At 37.3% G+C, this 19,635-nt stretch overlaps 1 protein-coding gene and 1 long non-coding RNA gene across 6 annotated transcripts in view; both read right to left on the bottom strand.

Moving 5' to 3' along the window:
• Window positions 1-3,144: 3,144 nt before the first annotated feature.
• On the bottom strand, window positions 3,145-6,085 carry LOC112042127 (uncharacterized). The gene is made up of 2 exons (XR_002886431.2): window positions 5,590-6,085; window positions 3,145-4,920 (listed from the first exon to the last, which is right to left on the bottom strand). It is a non-coding gene; the product is annotated as an uncharacterized LOC112042127 (long non-coding RNA).
• Window positions 6,086-13,508: 7,423 nt separating this feature from the next.
• The window catches only part of LOC106176057 (A disintegrin and metalloproteinase with thrombospondin motifs 6-like), a 48,715-nt gene continuing 42,588 nt past the window's right edge, over window positions 13,509-19,635 (bottom strand). Inside the window, exons 25-32 of one of the 5 annotated variants that reach the window (XM_087008981.1) lie at window positions 18,203-18,505; window positions 17,798-17,944; window positions 17,428-17,568; window positions 16,989-17,129; window positions 16,600-16,737; window positions 15,832-15,999; window positions 14,948-15,050; window positions 13,509-14,621 (exon numbers count right to left, since the gene is read on the bottom strand). In XM_087008981.1, the coding sequence (XP_086865107.1) occupies window position 14,621; window positions 14,948-15,050; window positions 15,832-15,999; window positions 16,600-16,737; window positions 16,989-17,129; window positions 17,428-17,568; window positions 17,798-17,944; window positions 18,203-18,505 (1,142 nt within the window). In that variant the 3' untranslated portion in view covers window positions 13,509-14,620. The remainder of the gene's footprint in view (window positions 14,622-14,947; window positions 15,051-15,831; window positions 16,000-16,599; window positions 16,738-16,988; window positions 17,130-17,427; window positions 17,569-17,797; window positions 17,945-18,202; window positions 18,506-19,635) is intronic. The other 4 variants (XM_087008982.1, XM_087008984.1, XM_087008983.1 and 1 more) reach the window with 4 other exon arrangements.

Raw genomic sequence — 19,635 nt, 5'->3', positions numbered from 1 at the left:
TGATGCAACAGGTTTGATGTTATTCTACCTTGGGTTTTGCCATCGATCAATATTTTCCCCTCGTGACATTTTGTGTCCTCCATGTCTCCTTTATTTCATCACGTACCTCATGACAGTAAAAATTGCGGTTGTGCCTCATGTTTTAACTACAAGAATTTTAAAATACATCGGTAGAATCAGAGGTGACAGTAAAGTTTTACATGCGAAATAGCCAAGTTGGGGAAAAGTTTGTTGAGTGGCTCTTAAAAATTTTGATTTTAAAATTAAGTGTTCCTTTATAAGTTTGTATCATAATTATGTACTACAAAATATTCACAATTGAAATTTTAAGAAAAGGATAAAGGTTTAGTGATATACTTCCATTTCGAATTTTGGCATGAATTTTGTGAAATAGTACCATAATATGTAATATTTCGATACACTGAAGTAAGAGATTTATAGTTGCTCTGCTTTCTGCGTTGCTGATCACGAAAGCAGCCATTTTCAAGGCATAGGGGGCAAATTGCTAGCGTCATTTGCAAGTAATGTTTGAAGGTAAATTTGATATTTCTCACGTATGACTGATGTTAATATCACCTAGCCTAATCAAAACGCTCTGTCCAAAGCAATTTATCATGATTTTTACCTCCCTAATTTAAAGCCATTTGCAAAAAGACAAAACGAAGCATATTTAACATTGTCTAGTCATTAATAACAAGACTTGTTTTATTTCGCCAAAGAATAAAACCGCCCCTTATGCCTTTAAACATGTTTTACTACAATTTAAAGTCTGAGTTTGCCTTAGTGACGTTTGTGAAACTACGTGCGGTATTATTCAGCAAGGCAGCAAGTTTTGCTTAATGTTTATTTCACTGCAAATGTAGTGCTAAAAAGACGGAAAACTTATTTTTCTAGCCCAGAAAAATTGAAGCTCAGTTTGACCTTTTCATCAACAGAAAAAAAGCATCTTGAAAACCCCTTTCACTTAATTTCGCACGTTTATGTTACTTTTTCGAGTCCTTTAAAATTCTTTGAAGAGAAATAAATCATTCTGAAGCAGTCTTACGTTATTGATCTTATAAATAATACATGATGAATCCAATCCATTTTAATAGTTTAATGCTTAGTTGGCAAAATTCTATCAAACGTTTTTAAAATTTCAGATTTTTTTATTTTTTAAATAGCGGGCATTTCACTCGTCACTCGGAACTTGGCATTTACAATATTTTTTACGAGTTCCTGGAATCAAACACTTAATTTTGAAGGCATGCAATGCAAAGCAAAAAAAAAAATCTGGAAATTTCAGCAATTTTCCCTTGGCTTTAAGTCTTTGTCCCAAACCCGTTTCGAAAACTATGATCTGAAAACCCCGTTTGGGATTCCAAATTTCTATTATACTATCGCCACGTGTGAAATTCACAAGTCTTTATCTCCATAGCGAGGGTGGCTCAAAATCTAGTTGCTTTAAACTCGTATCTGTATCACCTTTTGAAGCTTGGAAACTTGCCGTCTTGTTACAAACCACACTCGATCATTTTGTCTCGGTAATGGAGTATATAAAGTCCACATATTTAAGACCCAATTTGCGTTAATTACACGTAGTTGAAAATTGATTTGGCTAATCCAAGTCTACCGATTAGACTGTGCATTAAACAATCGTGAATATTTTAAACGGTTTTTTGTTGTCTTAATTTGCTCATCTGTATTGTAATCTTGATATTATCAATTTTCTAAAGTGAAGGTGACTAGTATGTGTAATATTTTTCTTTTATTTGATTATTATGACTTGGCATGCATTTGTGACATTAATTTGCATAAAGATGAATGGAACAGTTATGTTATCCAGTGTCCTATTTTCAAAACTCTGCTGCTGAACAACTCTATCTTAGCAGCATCTTCAGTATTGGTATATCGAGCAGCAGACGCAGGAATGATGTTTTTTTTTTTATGAGAACATTATTCATGTTCAGAAAGTTACAAAACGTTTGTTACAAAATTTCGACTTTAAATATAAATGCAAGGAGTTATAAGTAACACCATGATTTGTCCCTCCATTTTGCCTAGGTTTGATAATTACACATGCTGCAATTAAATGAATTTTTTTCCCCATCATGTCTCTAGGGGATTATTTTTGCATTCCCCGTTGAAGTGTATATCTTGTAGAGTACTTGAACGTATTGGTTGCTGTTAAATTTTGAAATTTATTTCACAAACTGCTTGTGATCATTTCTTGCAAAACATTAAGAATTTTTTTTTTCTTCCAAGTTCCAACTGTCGGAATTTTATGTCGTATTAATTGTGAAATTAATTTACACCACCTTATGATTGCAATGAAACAAAAACAATGGCAGAAACTTTTCTTGGAAAGGGTGTCACATTTTGAAATTCATGGCAATTTGGATTTTTTGTGACTTTTAAAATAGTAGTTTATCATATCAGAGTTTCTTTAATTTTTTACGGGGATGGTTTGGGGTGAGACAGCTACATATCTGCCGTTGTTTTTGTTTAAGATGAAATTGAAAATTCTGATTGTCATTTTTATCTGGGAACAAACATTTGCCAAGTAGATCATTAGATATTTTATTTATCAAGTCAAACTTAAGCGAGTCTTTATGTAGATATTTCAATATTTTTGATTTAGATCTGGTTATTCAAAACTTGGAATAACTTAGAATATTTTAAAAAAATCTTTCTTAAATGTGAGAATACATCAATGGTAGTTTATTTTGCTCCAAATAAAATATTCAACAATTATATGCAAAATGGTGTTAGCGTTTTTTTTTAATCGATGGAACTCTAAGGGTAGAGGTCGATTCGGGTACTTGGAATATGACAAATTTCTTTTCAAAAATTCCCTTTAGTTACTATAAAAGAAAAGTCTACCAGTGGGGGGTGGTGGGGACACGTGGAGGAGTGGATAGCACGCGCGACTCTGACCCAGCAAGTCTTGGGTTCGAAACCTGGGGCATCTAGGTCCCAGCAAATAACCTTTTGCAAAAATAATCAAAATAAGTAATTTAAACCGCGACAAGAGTGTCCTGCGACCAATGCATAATAAGTCGAGGATGTGGCGCCATAGGTTAGACGACAGTACAGTAAACAGGGGAAGGAGGGTTCGAGCTGAGTTAGGGAAAATGAAAATAATTTTGCAAGCTTTGAACAAAGTAAAATATTTGCAAATTTATTTTTCTCAAAATGAATTATTTACAGCATTAATTTTATACAAAAATGAAAATATCACATTTTGCACTCTAAATGAATATTTTAAATCATACAAACAGAAGACAATGCGTCTTAAAAATTAAAACAAGTCGAAAATTTTATGCATTTTGATCATTGTTACTAAAAGACGGAAACCTTTGATTTACGAAAAATAGTTCAGGATTGTAACATTTAAAAGACTCTCAAGAACTGATAATAGACAAAATTAATTTTCAACAAAAACTATTTGGCGACATTTTGTCGAAGTTAACATAAGTGTCTTGTTTCATCGAATTCCATCAAAAACATTTCCGTCCAAATTCAGAGGTTGTAACAATTTCAAAAAAATATATATAATCTGCTGTAAGCAAACGCGCATGTAAGCACACCTTGTACTATGTCGTCTTGATGATGTTTGCACTCCAAAGCGAACAGTGCCCAAAATGTCTTCACGTCAGTAAGATTCCTGGATGTTTTGCCAATCGATATTTTTCATTTCAGAAAATACATATCATACAGTGAGTAATTGTGGATGAAAATTTACATTTACAAAGCATGGGAATCGGGGGAGACAAAGACAAGGGAGGCTTACAAGATTATCCAAGTCTTTGCCAAATTCAAAACTGAAAAGGTTACGCAAAAATCAGCGTACTTGAATCTATATTTCACATTTACTTAAAATCAACTCTGGTTCTCGGTGTTCACTGATGACACCAAGCACGAATAACAATGGATGCTATTTCTTGACATTTCTGTTTTGTAATGTAAGTCCTTTACGGCATATAAATGATCCCAATCCTGAGAAATCTTTGTAGCCATCTATCATATACGCAAGAAAAATCTACATTTTACTACTAGTACTGCAATATTAAATTACCCCTCCCCGTGGTTTAAATCTTTTACAGATAACATATATTCGATTCCCGCCCAGCAATGAAAACACCTAGAACCAGAGGAAGTTTATTCACAGCCACAGTGCCATATACATGATTGTTAAAATATCGTTACAGTACATGTTGGGCAATTCTGCAGTAACAGGGGCACATTTTGCCCGTTGCATGACGTAATACATAAAGGTTTCATACGTTTTATTTACATTTTCTAGTGTAGATTTACATCTCTTCCTCTTTTTCGACTGAACACACGATAAATGTAATCAAAAGTTTTCTATATGCAAGTTACATAATAGAGTTGCAATGTCTTTCCTTCCCGGGAGTCAACATCATTTAAAATGAATAAGTACATCTTCAAGTTCACAGCGAGGAATCAAGTTGCAGATTTACCCACACACATATTTTCACTGACAAATAGAAAATATTTCTCTTCTTAAAAATAAATAAATGGTAATTTTAAAACATTCGCTTTATCATTTTTACACATATATTATTTCTGTAAATTGAGAGGTTCAAATCTAACGTGACATGATAACATACAATTACCAAAAGAAGCAAACCAGCAACATGCAGGGCGGACGCTAAGTATGGTTTTAATTTCCATGAGAAGTTTCATAGATAAAAAAAGCTCATTTCATTCAACTCTTAATTTGATATACGTTTTGGAGCAGAATGTTACAACCAAAAACTAACATAACTACTAAATGTCGTCCCTGCCAATTGAAGAGCAGACAAACGTCGGCATTGGAAGAAATCTTGACATAGGTGTGGGGCTGTATATGTCGAACACGAAACGTGTCTCTGAGTAGGAGGCTTCTGATATCTTCTTAAACGGCACTTACAGTTACTGAAATCAAAGGAATAAATTCACATACATGAAACAATGTCAGTATCCTTAGCGTTATAATTATTAAGGACATTGTAACCCTTTATTATCATCCAGATACCGAAAATGACTTTTTTCCTGCATCTTATTATTTAATAATGCATCTATCTTTGTGCTGAATGAAAACAACGAAAAAAGACCCTCGAAAATCTTCACTACGACTTTTACGGAAAATCGGTGGCAGGATTTGGGAGTACCTTATGATGTCATAAATAGCCACTGAAACGGTGATCGTGGGTACTCAGGTAAAAGAGAATGTTGGGAGGCAGATTTTTCCGTATTTACCCCCAAGTCCCTATATGACGTGTTAATACTAATCAATTTAGTCACTGAACACTAAAGATGTATTTATTACCCCAAAGAAGGTATCTAAGGCAGTAAATAAGAATTTTGGGCGAAGGGTGACAATATCTTTAACTAATCGCAATTAAACTTAAAAATTAAACAATGGAATCAGAAACCAAAGGGTGCCCAAAAGACAATGAGGGAAAGCTAAGAGAAAGTATCCTTCACGTCAGTTAGATGTCCCCATTGTCATTATGCCTAGAGTGCAACTTTTCGGGAAAATTATCGTCAATGCAAAACTACGAAATCCTACAATACATTTTCTGTTATTTGCACGGAACTTACGAGATACTTCTGCCGGTTTCAGTGCTATATTTTCCGCCTGCACTTGGCAGTAGCAGCAATATGGCATGAGACGTCCTTCTCCCCATTCTACTGACCTTGATCCTATCTGAGCACCTCTCACCAAAACGCTCACCTGATTTACATAACGATGAAGAGGTCACCTACTTTCAGTGCGGACGGTTAGGTTTGGATTATAGTCTGTTTTAGGAGGAGGCACAATAAGCCTCCACCACGAAAAGAAGATTAGATTTTGAAAAAGTAATAATGACACACACACAACAACAAAAAAGATAGATACAAATAACAACGGATTTTCAAAGTCAATATACTTGATATTGTATGGCTGTGCAAATACATGTTAATCAGCTTTCATAGGTCGAATGAACGAACACGTTATCGTCCTCGCCGAAGAAGTCAAAGTGCTGTCATTGGACTACAGGGGCTTTATTTTGGAAACATTATTACTTACAACAATTTGGAACAATTTACATGGATTTGTAACTTGGACTAGGGCTGTATTCTCGAAAGTATTGTAAGTCTTGGACTTACAAACTCTTGTAACGTTTTACAGAACTTTCCGGAATTGACGTACATGTATGGGCCATGTATAACCCATATCGACGTATTCCAGTCCCGTTTTTAGCGTCAATAAAATGCCAATCTAGACATAATAGTCGTTTGAAATATATTGAAAATTCTTCAGAAAGGGATGACCCGACATATTAGCTCGTGCCCTTCGCTTATTGACATTTTACTGGTTTCAAACACTTCAAGTATCAGTATTTGTAATTGTGATGTTCCTATAAATTAAAGCAAATTCTTGATTAGCCACATACTTGTAATCAAACCAAATTGGATTATGTGTAATTGTGCTATGACGTCTTCACTTCATGCGGCGACCCAACTTCTGTGAGTTTAAGGCTATAATTGTACTTCTGAAGAGTCATGTAGTCATGGTAGTTGATTAGATATAACTTTATATTGTCACTGTTTTATATTCTGATGAGCCGTAGGGCTTAAAGGTTTAATAAATTGAATTGAATTGAAGAAGCAATCATTACGTTGCGTTTCCTAAGGCTTCGAGTTAAATGGTGGTGTAATCACCATCAAAAATAGCTATCGATCGCTATGCTTTCATGAGGTCGAAATTTGAGATGCTGTCGAGTTATCGAGCCTTATTCTTTACATCTTCCTGCGCGCAACCATTTGTTTGTTGTCAATATACAATTATCGACTTTGGCCGCTGACAATATATGTTCTTTTCTGGTCCCAGAAAATTAATATCGACCGAGTCCCCTACCCCATTGTTATCTAATGTTGCAACCAGCCACACAATCGTGACGACAAAGAACGTCGACGGAAAGTCGGGTCATATCATTGTTGTGATATTAATGAAATATTTAGTTGTTTTCAATTTGCATGATATAGTCTACATGTCTGGTCTTGGGATAAACGCATGGCATCAATATAATAATAAAGCAATAATTGCTTTATATAATAAAGCAATTATCAACTTTGGTCGAGATCAATATGTTATTTGCTGACCTCAGAAGTAATCGGTCGATATCACTTTTCTGAGGTCAGCAAAACAATACCGGCATATTGACCTTTACCAAAGTCGATAATTGTATACCGTTCATCGTTTGTAAATGCCCATTAGCCCATTAAGCGCATAGCGAATGGAAGCTAAAGTCGTCTTCTTGTAAAGGATGAGTGCTGGTAACCATTGGCAAAGGGCCCATCGTCAAATTTTAAGATAATTTACTTTTATAAAGTTTATGCATATAATTGTTGCGTGAATAATAATAGAAAAAATATACTAACTTCATTTAGACTCATCCATATTTTCCCCTTCAGCATGCATTACATGAAAATATGGATTTTCTTTTTCTGTTTGCAACTGAGAATATTTTACTAATTTTAACCCCTGCTTCCCTTTCAAAGACCAACGTTTTTGGGGGGTTGTTCTTTTTGTACAAAAGATACACTTTGTCTGGCTACCCATCCTGTTTAAGCATGTAGCAGCTACCTCAGGACTGGAGTTAACATGGCTGACTGCTAGCATATGGACTGAGAATGTCCACATAAGTTTGAGGAGATATCAAGCCCAACCCTAAGACAAGCTGATTTTCATATATATATCTCACCTTATATTCATATATTCATGTCTTTTCAATCATGAATAATTAGCTTGTCTAATAATATGTACAGACTTGACATTTAATATGGAATATTTCAGTTTCGAAGGTATACCTAGGTAAAAATACGTTCTTTTTTTTTAAAAATCTGATCTCATATAAGATTTGTGAATGTAAAAGTGTGCAGTCAGGTGTGTCACTACCAATTAACTGACTTTCATGCCTATTGCTCTGCTACATTATGTAATGTGCAGTGATTTAATTGGGTAGTGTTCCTTTGGGCTGATCAAAGCTTGGCTTAGGCAAAGCTTGGTTCTGTCAAAAAAGTATCCATATTTCGGCAACTACTGCATAGAAAAATTTGAAATTTTGCATGCAAGCGGTCAGTTTTGCAGTGCGTAAGATGAGTCAAGTAGTGCATTACACATGTGTTAATCTAAGGCAGAATGGCGCGAAAAAGACAGACATAACCAGACAGATCATAGCGCCAAACGGAACGGTCCCCACAGTTTTATAGAGTAATGCCCAGACTGATGTGCCTACACAGAGGACACCCCCAATGTATCACAATTTTACCTACAGGGTACAGGACCAACTGTCTTTCGGGATACGCTGCTGCAACTAAACAAAAAACACTTAGTCCGATCAGAACGAGGGGTAAATTGCCACTAAAATGCGTTTTTTAAAGCCCTTAGCGAACACCAAACTGGTTTTACCAGGTAAGAACACCAAATGACCTCCGAGGTACCCACTGTATACAGCAAAACATCGTCGTCTGTTTCTCTAATGAATTGGGGGCCATGAACGATTCTGGGTAGAACAATGAAACTGCGTGGCTTTCTTTATTGAGGTCAGATCTCACCTGTACCGCCCAATTAGTCAAAACAGAGTTTACAGATATCCAGAAGAGGCCTACGACGAAGCATATGCCGGGTCTAAAGTGACAAGGGTGATTGACAGCGCCAGTATTTGGAGTAGATTCCACATTGGTGCCAAAACACCAATGGTAGTCATCGACGAAAACCTGAACCAGATCAAATAAAGGAATAATCTCGGAACCACTTGTCTATCATTTGATAGGGGGCACCTTAGGAACAATTCTAGGTTGCACGATGAGGTTGCAGGTTCACACAGAACACTTTTAATAGTAGATAACTTACAGAACCAAGGGAATGAGTAGCTACCCTGGTCATCAAAATCGCCACATTTGAACCACATACACAATGTTTCGGTAGACCATTACTCACCAATCAACTGCCTACATGTCCTACAACAAAACTGGACCAGATTGGACAATTTTAGACCGTTGCCTGGAATGCTATTCCAGATTGAACTCTAAAAACCTACCCCCAAGAAATGCCTTGCCGCTTGAGAGCGCTGGCAACAGCCACGTAGAGGCCAGGCGTTACAACGACCATTACTGTGACTAGCAACTGACATGAGGGTCTTCTGTGGAGCGTATTACCCTTTTACATACGATAATTTGTAAAATATGGAGATCCAAAATATCTCTTTTAATGGTTGTCGTATGACATAGAGTAGGCAATGTGTTTTTGTTTGCTTCTCTGGCGAATTCCATAAATAAACTGATGTCACAATGACATCAAAGAGATAATTTAAAGTTATTAAAACACGATTTTAATCCTTATTTTCATTTATCAGTCAGCAAAATAGGAAAAAACTGATAAAAAATTATTTCGAAAAAAACATTCCATATTAAATGTCAAGTCTGTATTTATCTGCAACTTAAAAAGTTGGATTTTACAATAAAAACAAGTAGTGGTGAGATACACAACTTAAACTATACTTGTGTTAAAATGATTCGATACACATAAAAGTTAATAAATTCCTCAGTTCTTAAAACTTGATAAAGCCCATGGGATAAAAGTTTTTGAAGATCGTACAGTAAGGCAGGGGCTCATAAAAATGAACATCTTTTATCCTCAAGTCATTGTGTGATTCTTCAATCAATAAGCAGTACATGAAGAATAAAGAAATCAAAATATTGATCACAAGCATTGATTGGCCACTTATTGCCTTTCTTTTTTGAACTGGCACCTTGTGTACCCAATTATAAAATTTCACAGTTGTCACCTTACTACTATAGAAATGTAGAAATGTATTTCAGAACTCCCCTAAAACACACTTGTTTAGGAATATTTGACAAGGTCATTTTGACATTAATTTATGATATTTCAATATAAAAAAAATTACAGTGGATCATAAAATTGTAAGTCCTTAATTTTAATTTAGTATATATTTTTTTATTCACAATTCATTTTTCATGTACAAAGGTGGGCACCTTTACCCTCTTATCAGCACTCATCCTTTCACCTTTTTATTTCACGCTTCTACATAAAACTTTGACAGTAAACTGTACAATATTTGCCCAATGGTCTTCTGCTACACGTATTCCTATTTTACATGTGCAGCTACATGTACGTCTCTGTATTTTTTTTTTTTTTTGTGTGTGTGTGTGTGTTTTCCCTTATAATCAAGCTTGCGGAGTCAGCCGAGGACTACCGATTGCATTCTTCCATGATGTTGCAACCAGCCGTGTACGCGTGATGACACTTCGTCGACGCGTATTGGCTTTCTCTTTTTGCTTTGTGGTTGATAATGTCGGCATGCTGGGAAGATTCTGCAAATTTTGAAATTGTATTAGAACAGCTGGAAATGCCAGAGCAGCTCTAGGCTTTTTGCAACAGCTGTAGTAACAGACATCGTTTACCTATTAAAAAACTATTTCAGGGAAAACACGAAAAAATAAAGAGACGTATACAAGAGACCACCTCGGTTGTTGTATTTATCTGACCAAGGTTAAAATAATGTTTGTCAAGGTTAAGGCCGATATACCCCATTCTTCCCATTAAGAACTACTCGGATTTCTCCGTACTCGACAATATTTTTTCTTGTATGCATTTCTCAACGCGATCTATTAAAATACGACATACATATAGGCACTAACATCGTATTCTTTACCAATTATATAACAATTATTTTTAATACTATTAATCTTAAATCATTTGCCACTTCTTATTCTTGACTTCAAGGATCTTGTAGTTATTACAATTAATACAGTACATTAGTCATTTAGCCATACTAGTATATTAGTAATTAATACTACATTGATATACAGATATAAAGGTTAATCTGAAGTTCATTTACCACACAAAGTTAACGAAACACGATTTAAAAGAAAACCGATATCCATATTTCATTTGCTCTCCGGCTCTCTCGATCATTATCAGTACTACGTCTAAGTGCGCTAAAACTACAGTGTATAATAGTAGTTCAATATATGAATTTGGCAGCAACAATTTTTGAGAATAAATTTGATCAGTTTAGTAAAACGCATGGCGACCAACAAATTATACAAGCATGAATACATGCAATATGTATTTGCGATACTGTGACATAGAAGCAATGCGACTTACCGTAAATGTTTGTATTATTTTAATGTCACCTAGAGATCACAAATAATTAAGGTATCTTGAATTCTGACACCTGTACACCAAGAACCCGATTGTTATGTTCCAAAAAGCCGTTATACCATTTGTCCAAAGTAAGCCCTTTGTCTGTTGTATTTAAGTCAACATTTTTAAAACTTCATGCAAAGAAGCGGTGTAAAGGACGGATGAGGAACAGTGGAACGAGTGTCATTTACGCTTAGATTTCTTCTTCAGTGGTTCGCAGCCAACAAGATCCTTCGTCCGGATGGTATGCCCTTTGTTGGACTCGTGCTTGTTAATGCGCTTTCCGTACTTATCCACGGAGTAGGACAACACGAGCTTGCTTGGGTAGTAATCATACACTTTCCAATACGATCCAGCATGACCTCTGTCTCCGGCCCTATCTTTGATGTAACATAATTTGCCGATTTTGTAGATTCTTTGTCCGTTATATTTGAAATTCCAATTTGGATCCATTTCTTCTTCGGGGTGAAAAATGTTCTCTGGACATTCATCATCATTATCATCACTACCACTGCCGTTGCCCCAACCCCTTCTCCCACCTCTCCCACCTCCTGTCCCACCTCTTCCACCTCCTGCCCCACCTCTCCCACCTCCTGTCTCACCTCTCCCACCTCCTGTCCCACCTCTCCCACCTCCTGCCCAAACTGTCCCGCCTTCTGCTCCATCTCTGGTGAACAACCTGCGTGGCCGAAAGCTTGATGCAGGTCGGTTCACTTTGGCTGATGCATCAAGCAGAGTGGAAAATGGCCCTCGATACGGCTGCTTTGTGCTGTTCTCGTCTTCCGTTTGGAGCAAGAAACTAAAAGCCGAAATGCATTTTTCAAATGTCTCCAGAAGCTTTCGTCCCCTTTCCCATTTTTCATACAGAACTGGGTTTAACGTTTTCGCCCTCTCATAATAAGGCAAGGCAGCGCGCGTCTTACCTCCCTCTTCTAACAACTCCCCCAACTTCAGATGGGCAATCGTGAGAGTAGGACACATTCTGATAGCAGTCTCGTATTGCTGCACTGCGTCTTGCTTTTTGTCTTCTCTTCTGTACAGTTCTCCCAATCCAAAATGCGAATAATATGCGAACGGGTATTTGAGTGCAATTGCATTCAGATGTCCTTTTTTGGCTTCTGAAAAGTTATTATCACTCGACATACAGCTCCCGTACTCCTGCCAGAGAAGGCCACTATCAGGGTACCTTTGCACTCCTCTTTGTAGAATTTGGCGGCGGTCTTTGCTATTGCCCTGTAATCCCTGTAATAAAGCCACCACGGCCTCTTTCTCTGCGCTGGAACCGACGCGTTCTGCCTGCCTGAAATCACTCAACGCCTCTGCAGACTGTCTAACAATGGCGTGGGCTGTACCACGATACCACAGAGCATTGAAATCATCCGGGTATTCTGCAAGGTGCTGGTTGAAATGAGGAATAGATCCCGCTTTGTTACAGCTTGTAAAAGTGCTCATGCCAGCCTGAAAAGCGGATCCTCCACCTCCACTAGCTGCTGGTGCTGCCCCTCCCTTTGACATTATACTCCACGGCAAAGAAACCTTTTATCTTCACAGTGAGAAAATTCGAGTTTAATGGCGTCAATTGAACTGATGACCTTCTTTCGTTTAGCATGAAAGGTGAGTATATTATTGGCTACTGCGCAGTACTTTGTAGCACCTGCTTTGTCATCGGCCAGAACACAACGGTGGGTGTGTATGTCCTAACTAACGCAATCGAACAAAGCAGACCCCAGTGCATCTGAACTGTATTGCTTTGTTTAATTCCATAAGAAATTCTAACATGCCGGCACATGACACATGAACATCAGAGCTGTCTGGGTAGTTTGTTCTCGTATTGCTCTTTTCTAGTATGTAATTGTTGCCCATGCGTAAAAAAGACGCCCCACCAAGTCACTGGCATTGGAAACAATTGATTCCAGACATAAACTTAAGCATTCATAAAAGTCAAGTATGAAAGGAGCTACAATTGCGATAGTTGTGAAACGCGATAGCGTATATGCATGCAGGTTTGAAAAATGACAAGACTTGTACAACGCAAATGAAAATTTGCAAAAAAAAAAAAAACACACTCGTGGAAGGGTCAGTTTGTAAAAACTAAAGACGAAACAGAAAACGTTTTGTGAAAGCTAGATCTGCTTTGCATAAAGATGTATACCGTGACTGACTAACGAACTACCTATAATTAGATGGTACATGCATAGAACAAACTTATTTTCCATCCCCATTACAGACCTGAATATTTCTTGTTGCGGATTTATAGCTTATCATTTAAGTCAACTAACATACATGTAACAAAGAGTGACAAAAGTTTGGGCGAAGACCACTTTTATTCGCCATTTTTAACATTGTTTCAAAAATCCGAAAAACATTAAGCAATGTCACCTGATGTCAAATTAGTCGTAAATAGTCGCAAAATTGAGACAGCACGAAGACAACGTGTCATCTTTTTTCCAAAAAATTAACATACTTTTCTCCATCATGTTTTGAAAACTTTACAAATTTAGTACTAAAGGTTTCTTGAATATGTATCCATTACAGCTTCCGCTAATGCTCCGTTTTGATTAAAAACACGGTCATTTTACAATAAAATGTGTGTCTTCTACAAGTCAAAAGAAATTTAAGCGACTAATCTTATGTTCCCTGTTTCTTTTGTATTTAGAAGCAATGCCCAAGACAGAAATAGAAACTACATACCTAATATCCTCACATTTACGTTTTTTATTCTTTGGAAACCATTTTTCTTGTGGCTTTTGTTTATGCAAAGAAGCTATACAGTCATAAATAAATCATTGGTAACAAATATAACGTGCTGTATATCGCGTTAATTTTTCCTAAAACGGTACAATTTTAATTATTGGCACTGCTTTTGAATTGTGGAAAGGGGAATTATTGCTTTCATCTCCTTCGTTTTACCTAGACACATCGAACAATATTAATATTGGTAGGCATGGAATCACAGTTTAAGAATTGCATGATGTATCATGCATTTATAAAATTGACAGCGTCAATCACAATTTAAATGAAAAACATTTCACAAAAAAATCCAAATGTATCTAGAAGCGCAAGTTCACAAAATACCAAGCTTAGATCACTAAAGCTGATACTATAGGAAATAAAATGCCTTTACACGTTCACTAATTTTGAATTTCCTTTGGGGAAACGTTTTAAAGACAATCGTCTAAAGGTCCATATAATAATGCAACTAATGCAACTATAATGCAACAGTTTCCTACACACAGTTAATCAGCAGCTGCACTATACGGTCTTGAAAGGTCACATTGTGGCATTCCTTCATCCTTTCCCTTGTAAGTAATATCGGCCTATCTACTTGGGCATCTTAAGCAAACTGTTCACCTATCTTAATGGTTTCAGCAGTAAGTGGGAAGATAATTCTGGATGATGTTCTTAGCGTCAACCTGACCTACAATAAAATAATCCCAAAGTGAGTTTTGACGACTGAAGAAGTTAATTGAAATCAAATGCACACGGCGAATATTTTTTTCTGTGTCTTTGACACGATTCCTGGGTTGGTTCTAAAAAACGTAAGACTATGTTTTTATAGCCATAGTTCCAAGTTTGCGTTTTACAAAAGCTTAAGTCTATACAAATTAATTATTCAAAATCAGCTTTAAATCTAAATGGCTTTATTCTAAACGATAAACCATAGCACCAACTGTTAATGTGGCATTCTTTAGTGATTTTTCACAATAGGTGCTGTCACATCTAAAACGGTACAATTCCACTTACTAGCACAGACGGCAGTGTTTACGACAGTTGGTACTGGCCCATCCGGCGTACGCAGTGCATACGTCACTTCCGTAGGCGGGGCAATCTACCTTGTCTTCACACGCTGGAAAACGAGACGAGAATAAATTGACAAATGTACATGCAAAATTGTTGCCAGGGTTGCCAACATGATGATTCCGAAAAAGAAAAGATCTTTTCTGTTGCGCTCTAAGTGATTGGTTAATACCTGGAAGCAGAAGAACTCGGTTGTCGTAAATGCGTACAAAACTAAACAAAAGCAAACAAACTGCGATCTGGTTAATTTTGAAACGTTTGTATAAAATGTACACGTATAACAGCACTTAAATATAAAAATATTCGGTGCACGAAGTATTATAAACAAAGGTGTAGTAGTGCAGTGCAATAAGTCGAATATGACTGCATTTACGTTCGAAAAATTGGTTGCAGAAATCTTTTTTTTACTCTGGTATCATGCTGCAAACACCACAATTGTACGATTCTTTTGGTCTAACAGGACATGACTATTAAAATAAGTCAAAATCAAGTTAACAGTTCCATTTTACTCTACGTTTAGACAAATACACATAGGATGTCTACACGGATACAGGACATACAGCTATGTTTATGTACAAACAGACTAACACATAGACTCATAAGTACAGACACATAGAAGTTGGAGCAGGCTAACAATAAAACAGACAGACAGAATGAAGTTGGAAAATTAAGACATTAAGGTGCAAACAGAATGATGGATTTTGTTCGGGAAGACGCACAAAAAGACAGACATGGAATAAATAGAAGTGGAGTCAACAGACACAAACATGGGGTTCTATACAGACGACAAACACGAATAAACAGCACGACACCACAATGTCCAGAGTTACCCTGGCAAATGCCGCAATGTTTTCTGCAGTTCTTCTCTGCCCAAGCTTTGTACGCCGTGCAGACATTATCCCCGTAAGAGGGGCAGTCTACCTGATCTGTGCACTGTTCAACTTGAATATTACCCGCAGCGCCCCCTATCTGCATTGTTGTAGTGCCACCTATGTTTCCTGAGACCAATGCAAAATGGAAAAAGCATTTAGCACGCCATATGGCATAATAAGTAATGCAGATATAAGGCTGTGTTTATGTTTGTAGATCGCAAAACTTAATTACATATAAAAGATAAGAAGGTACAAAATATTAGAATTAAATCTGGATTTTTTCGTTAAAAAATTTTGCTTTTCAAGAATAACGGTACCTTTAAAGGAACAATTGTAAATGTCTGACGAATAAAAACTCAATTAAAATATCAATAAAAAGGGAATGCATCTGAAATCCTGGCTAGCTAGTGGAAAATAGGAGCATCAAACAAAGACACTGTAAGCCTCTATCTCTAATAATGACTTCATGGAGGGTCTAGGGAAACTACTGGTAGTCTTATTGTCACTGAAATCGGGGTAATATAAAAAAAGGGTACAAGAGTCACGTCCTTCTCCGACGCATTTTGCCTCCATTTGCAGAGAGAGGGAAAGAGCAGAGGAGGTCACAATCAATAATTTTAAATAACTGCGCCTAAAGGAAATTAGAGAATGAGAAAGAAGTGTTGTTATCGACTGCAACTAATGAAAACTAAGTCAAATAAGGGTCAACCATCACTCTGAAATTACCCTGACATAAACCACAATGTTTTCTGCAGTTCTTCTCGGCCCAACTTTTATATTCCGTACAAACATTTTCACCGTAAGCCGGGCAGTCTTGTAAATCTGCACACTGTTCGTTTGTTGCGCCACCTTTATTACTGGTGTCTGAAATGGTTCCATTTTGATTTGAAGGACGCGTGGTGTTGCTTATTACATTTTGCACGATTATTACTCATCAATTCTATACATAAATACCTAAACATTTAGTTAATAATGCAGTTATACAGTGCAAACACCGCTCTCCCCATCAGATAACTTTTTGCTACTAGAAGCGCTTTTCAACGAAAAATAAGCAAAATAATTAACTTATAATTATGCAAAAAAAAAAATGGAGTCACTGCCATAAAAAAAATTACCCTGACAGATGCCACAGTGTTTTCGGCAGTTCTTCTCAGCCCAAGTTTTATATTCTGTGCAGACATTATCACCGTATGCTGGACAGTCTTGCAGATCTATGCATTGTTCAGTGGAAGCACCGCCACCTACATTATTGTTGTCTGAAAACGTTCCATGACACTTAGATAAGCACTTTTCACGTTTATTTTTACAAAAAAAAAAATGGTATTCACCTACCCGACTTTTTGAAACGACCAAGCTTTAAAACTATGCCCCTCTTTCGCAAGATATAATGCACGCAGCTTCTAGATGCAACATTCTTAACACAATATTGTTTGAACAAAAAGAAGCACTTCCTCTTTGAAAATACAACAATAAGCAAAATAATACAGGATTTTTGAAAAAAAACAAGCGTTTTATACAATAGCAGCCTGATTTAAAGATCTTGGGCAGAATTACCCTGGCAAAGACCGCAATGTTTCCTGCAGTTCTTCTCAGCCCAAGTTTTATATTCTGTACAGACATTGTCACCGTATGAGGGGCAGTCTTCTAAATCAGCGCACTGTCCAGTGGAAGTACCAGCTCCTACGTTATTTGTATCTGAAATGGTCAAAAAAGTGTTGTGTCCCCATGAAAAAATTATTCTGTGGCATTTGAACGATGTTGCTTCATCGGATGTGCCGCAGTTGGTTTTTTCGGTATTTAACTTTTGAATATTACATGAGCTTACTTATTTCCAATCTTTTGAGTGTATACAAGATTTTTCAAACATTCATACAAGAAATGTTTTTGTTAAAAAGGGTTTTATCATAAATAAACAGACGTTCACCTTGACAGAAACCACAGAATTCTCTACATTTCTGCTCTGCCCATGTACGATATTCTGTGCATGCGCTTTGGCCATATGCTTTGCAGTCAGTATTAGTGTCGTCTGCGCAAACAGCAGACCCGGTGTTGATTGGAGTCGTAGTGGCCACTGAAATGTTCAAAATACATCCAAATATTAGTCAAATTCTGGGCTGACCTCTTAATCCTGTCCAAGACAATGTTACTACAAAGAGTTGTGTTTAATCAACATTGGCTCTCACTAAAATTAAGCAAATAAAACAAAATCCTACAAAAATGCAAACTTTCTTCTTAATGGTTTTAGATATAAAAACTAACAATACTCTACGTCAAGGATGACAAAATTTGTCCACTGACGAATTTTCGCATGCCTTTGGTGTGGCCATACCTGTAGTCGTCGTCGTAGTAGTAGTGGTAGTTGTGGTGGTTTCGATGCTACCACACAGATTACAATGGCGAGCGCAGTTCTCCGTGGCCCATTGTACATAGGAAGTACATATGTCGGCACCGTACTGAGTGCAGTCTACCTGGTCTTGACAGTTACTGGCAGGGGCAGGCGTGGTGGTGGCGGCCCCAGAGCATAGGTTACAGTGACGGCGGCAGTTAGTGCTTGCCCAGCCAGCGTATTCTGTACACACGTTTTCCCCAAACTCCGCACAGTTGACCTCGTCAGTACAGTCGGCGGTGGAGCCTAGAAAATGAGAGGTAAACACGAAATAAAATTATTTTCTGCTCATTGGTCGGCTCCATTTGTGAATTAGTCGGTATTTAGGCACATCTTCCACTGTTGACCACGTTAGTGTGTCTGGTAGTGAGTCCTAGAGAAAAAAGACACCAAGACTTTTATTTTTTTACTTTCCCCTGTGTACAGGGTTACTACTTAATACGGAATTTTTCTTTTTTTTTTTTTGGCGACTAAATTTTCTACAAAATATTTATTTTCTCTCCAACTATTTCAAAATTTAAACTGAGGTGGCACTCCATGTGTAGCCAGGTTACCTAACTACCATACAACTCTCGAAACAATTGATGCATGCAGTTGCATGTTCTGTGGTCAGAAATATGAGGGGTGGTCAATTTCTTCCCTTGTAAAAAAAACGCATGGGTTTGGTCAATCTTTGAAGTGTATTTAGAGAAGCAACAAAGTGATCGCTCTGAAACTTGATAGTTACCTTATAGAAAATATGGTTCGACAGCTAAGCAACGCAGCTTACAATGGGATTCTTGCTGTCAGAGAAAATGGCCAGAAACGGACAGCCATTGCCAGGGAATTCAACATTTATCAGGAAACGTTAGTAAAGTCCTCCAAAGAAATGCTACAAAAGGGGCACCTACACCAATACCTCAAACAGGGTGTCCGCGTATCACAACAAGAAGACAGGATCGCCTTCTCCTTAGAGTGCGCCGTGCTGGTCGTACAAAGACAACCAGTGTCCTCAGAAAAGAGTGGCAGAATGTCATTCAAACGCCCGTTTCAAGGTTCCTCGTGAACAAGAGATTACTGCAAGCCGGTAATTTTGCAAGAATACCATTAGAGAAACCACTGTTAACAGCAGGTAATATATAGAGACGTCTGCAATGGGCTGGGGACCACGTGAGTTTGAAGCCAAAACACTGGAATCACGTCGGTTTCGGTGATGAGGGCAGATATGTATTTTTAGGGATGACGGTCGAATCCGTGTCCGCCGACGTGTACGAGAGGCATAAAACGATGATTGTGTACTGCCTAGGGTGCAAGCAGGGGGTGGTAACGTCTAAGTTTGGGGAGCATTTCATGTCGGTGTCTAGAACCAGTTGGTTTTTCTAGGAGGCAACCTCAAC

This window comes from Lingula anatina, chromosome 3, assembly GCF_051362555.1.
Source record: "Lingula anatina isolate TDL-2025a chromosome 3, LinAna3.0, whole genome shotgun sequence".
NCBI classification, from domain to species: domain Eukaryota; kingdom Metazoa; phylum Brachiopoda; class Lingulata; order Lingulida; family Lingulidae; genus Lingula; species Lingula anatina.
This window is presented reverse-complemented; position numbering and strand designations above follow the sequence as displayed.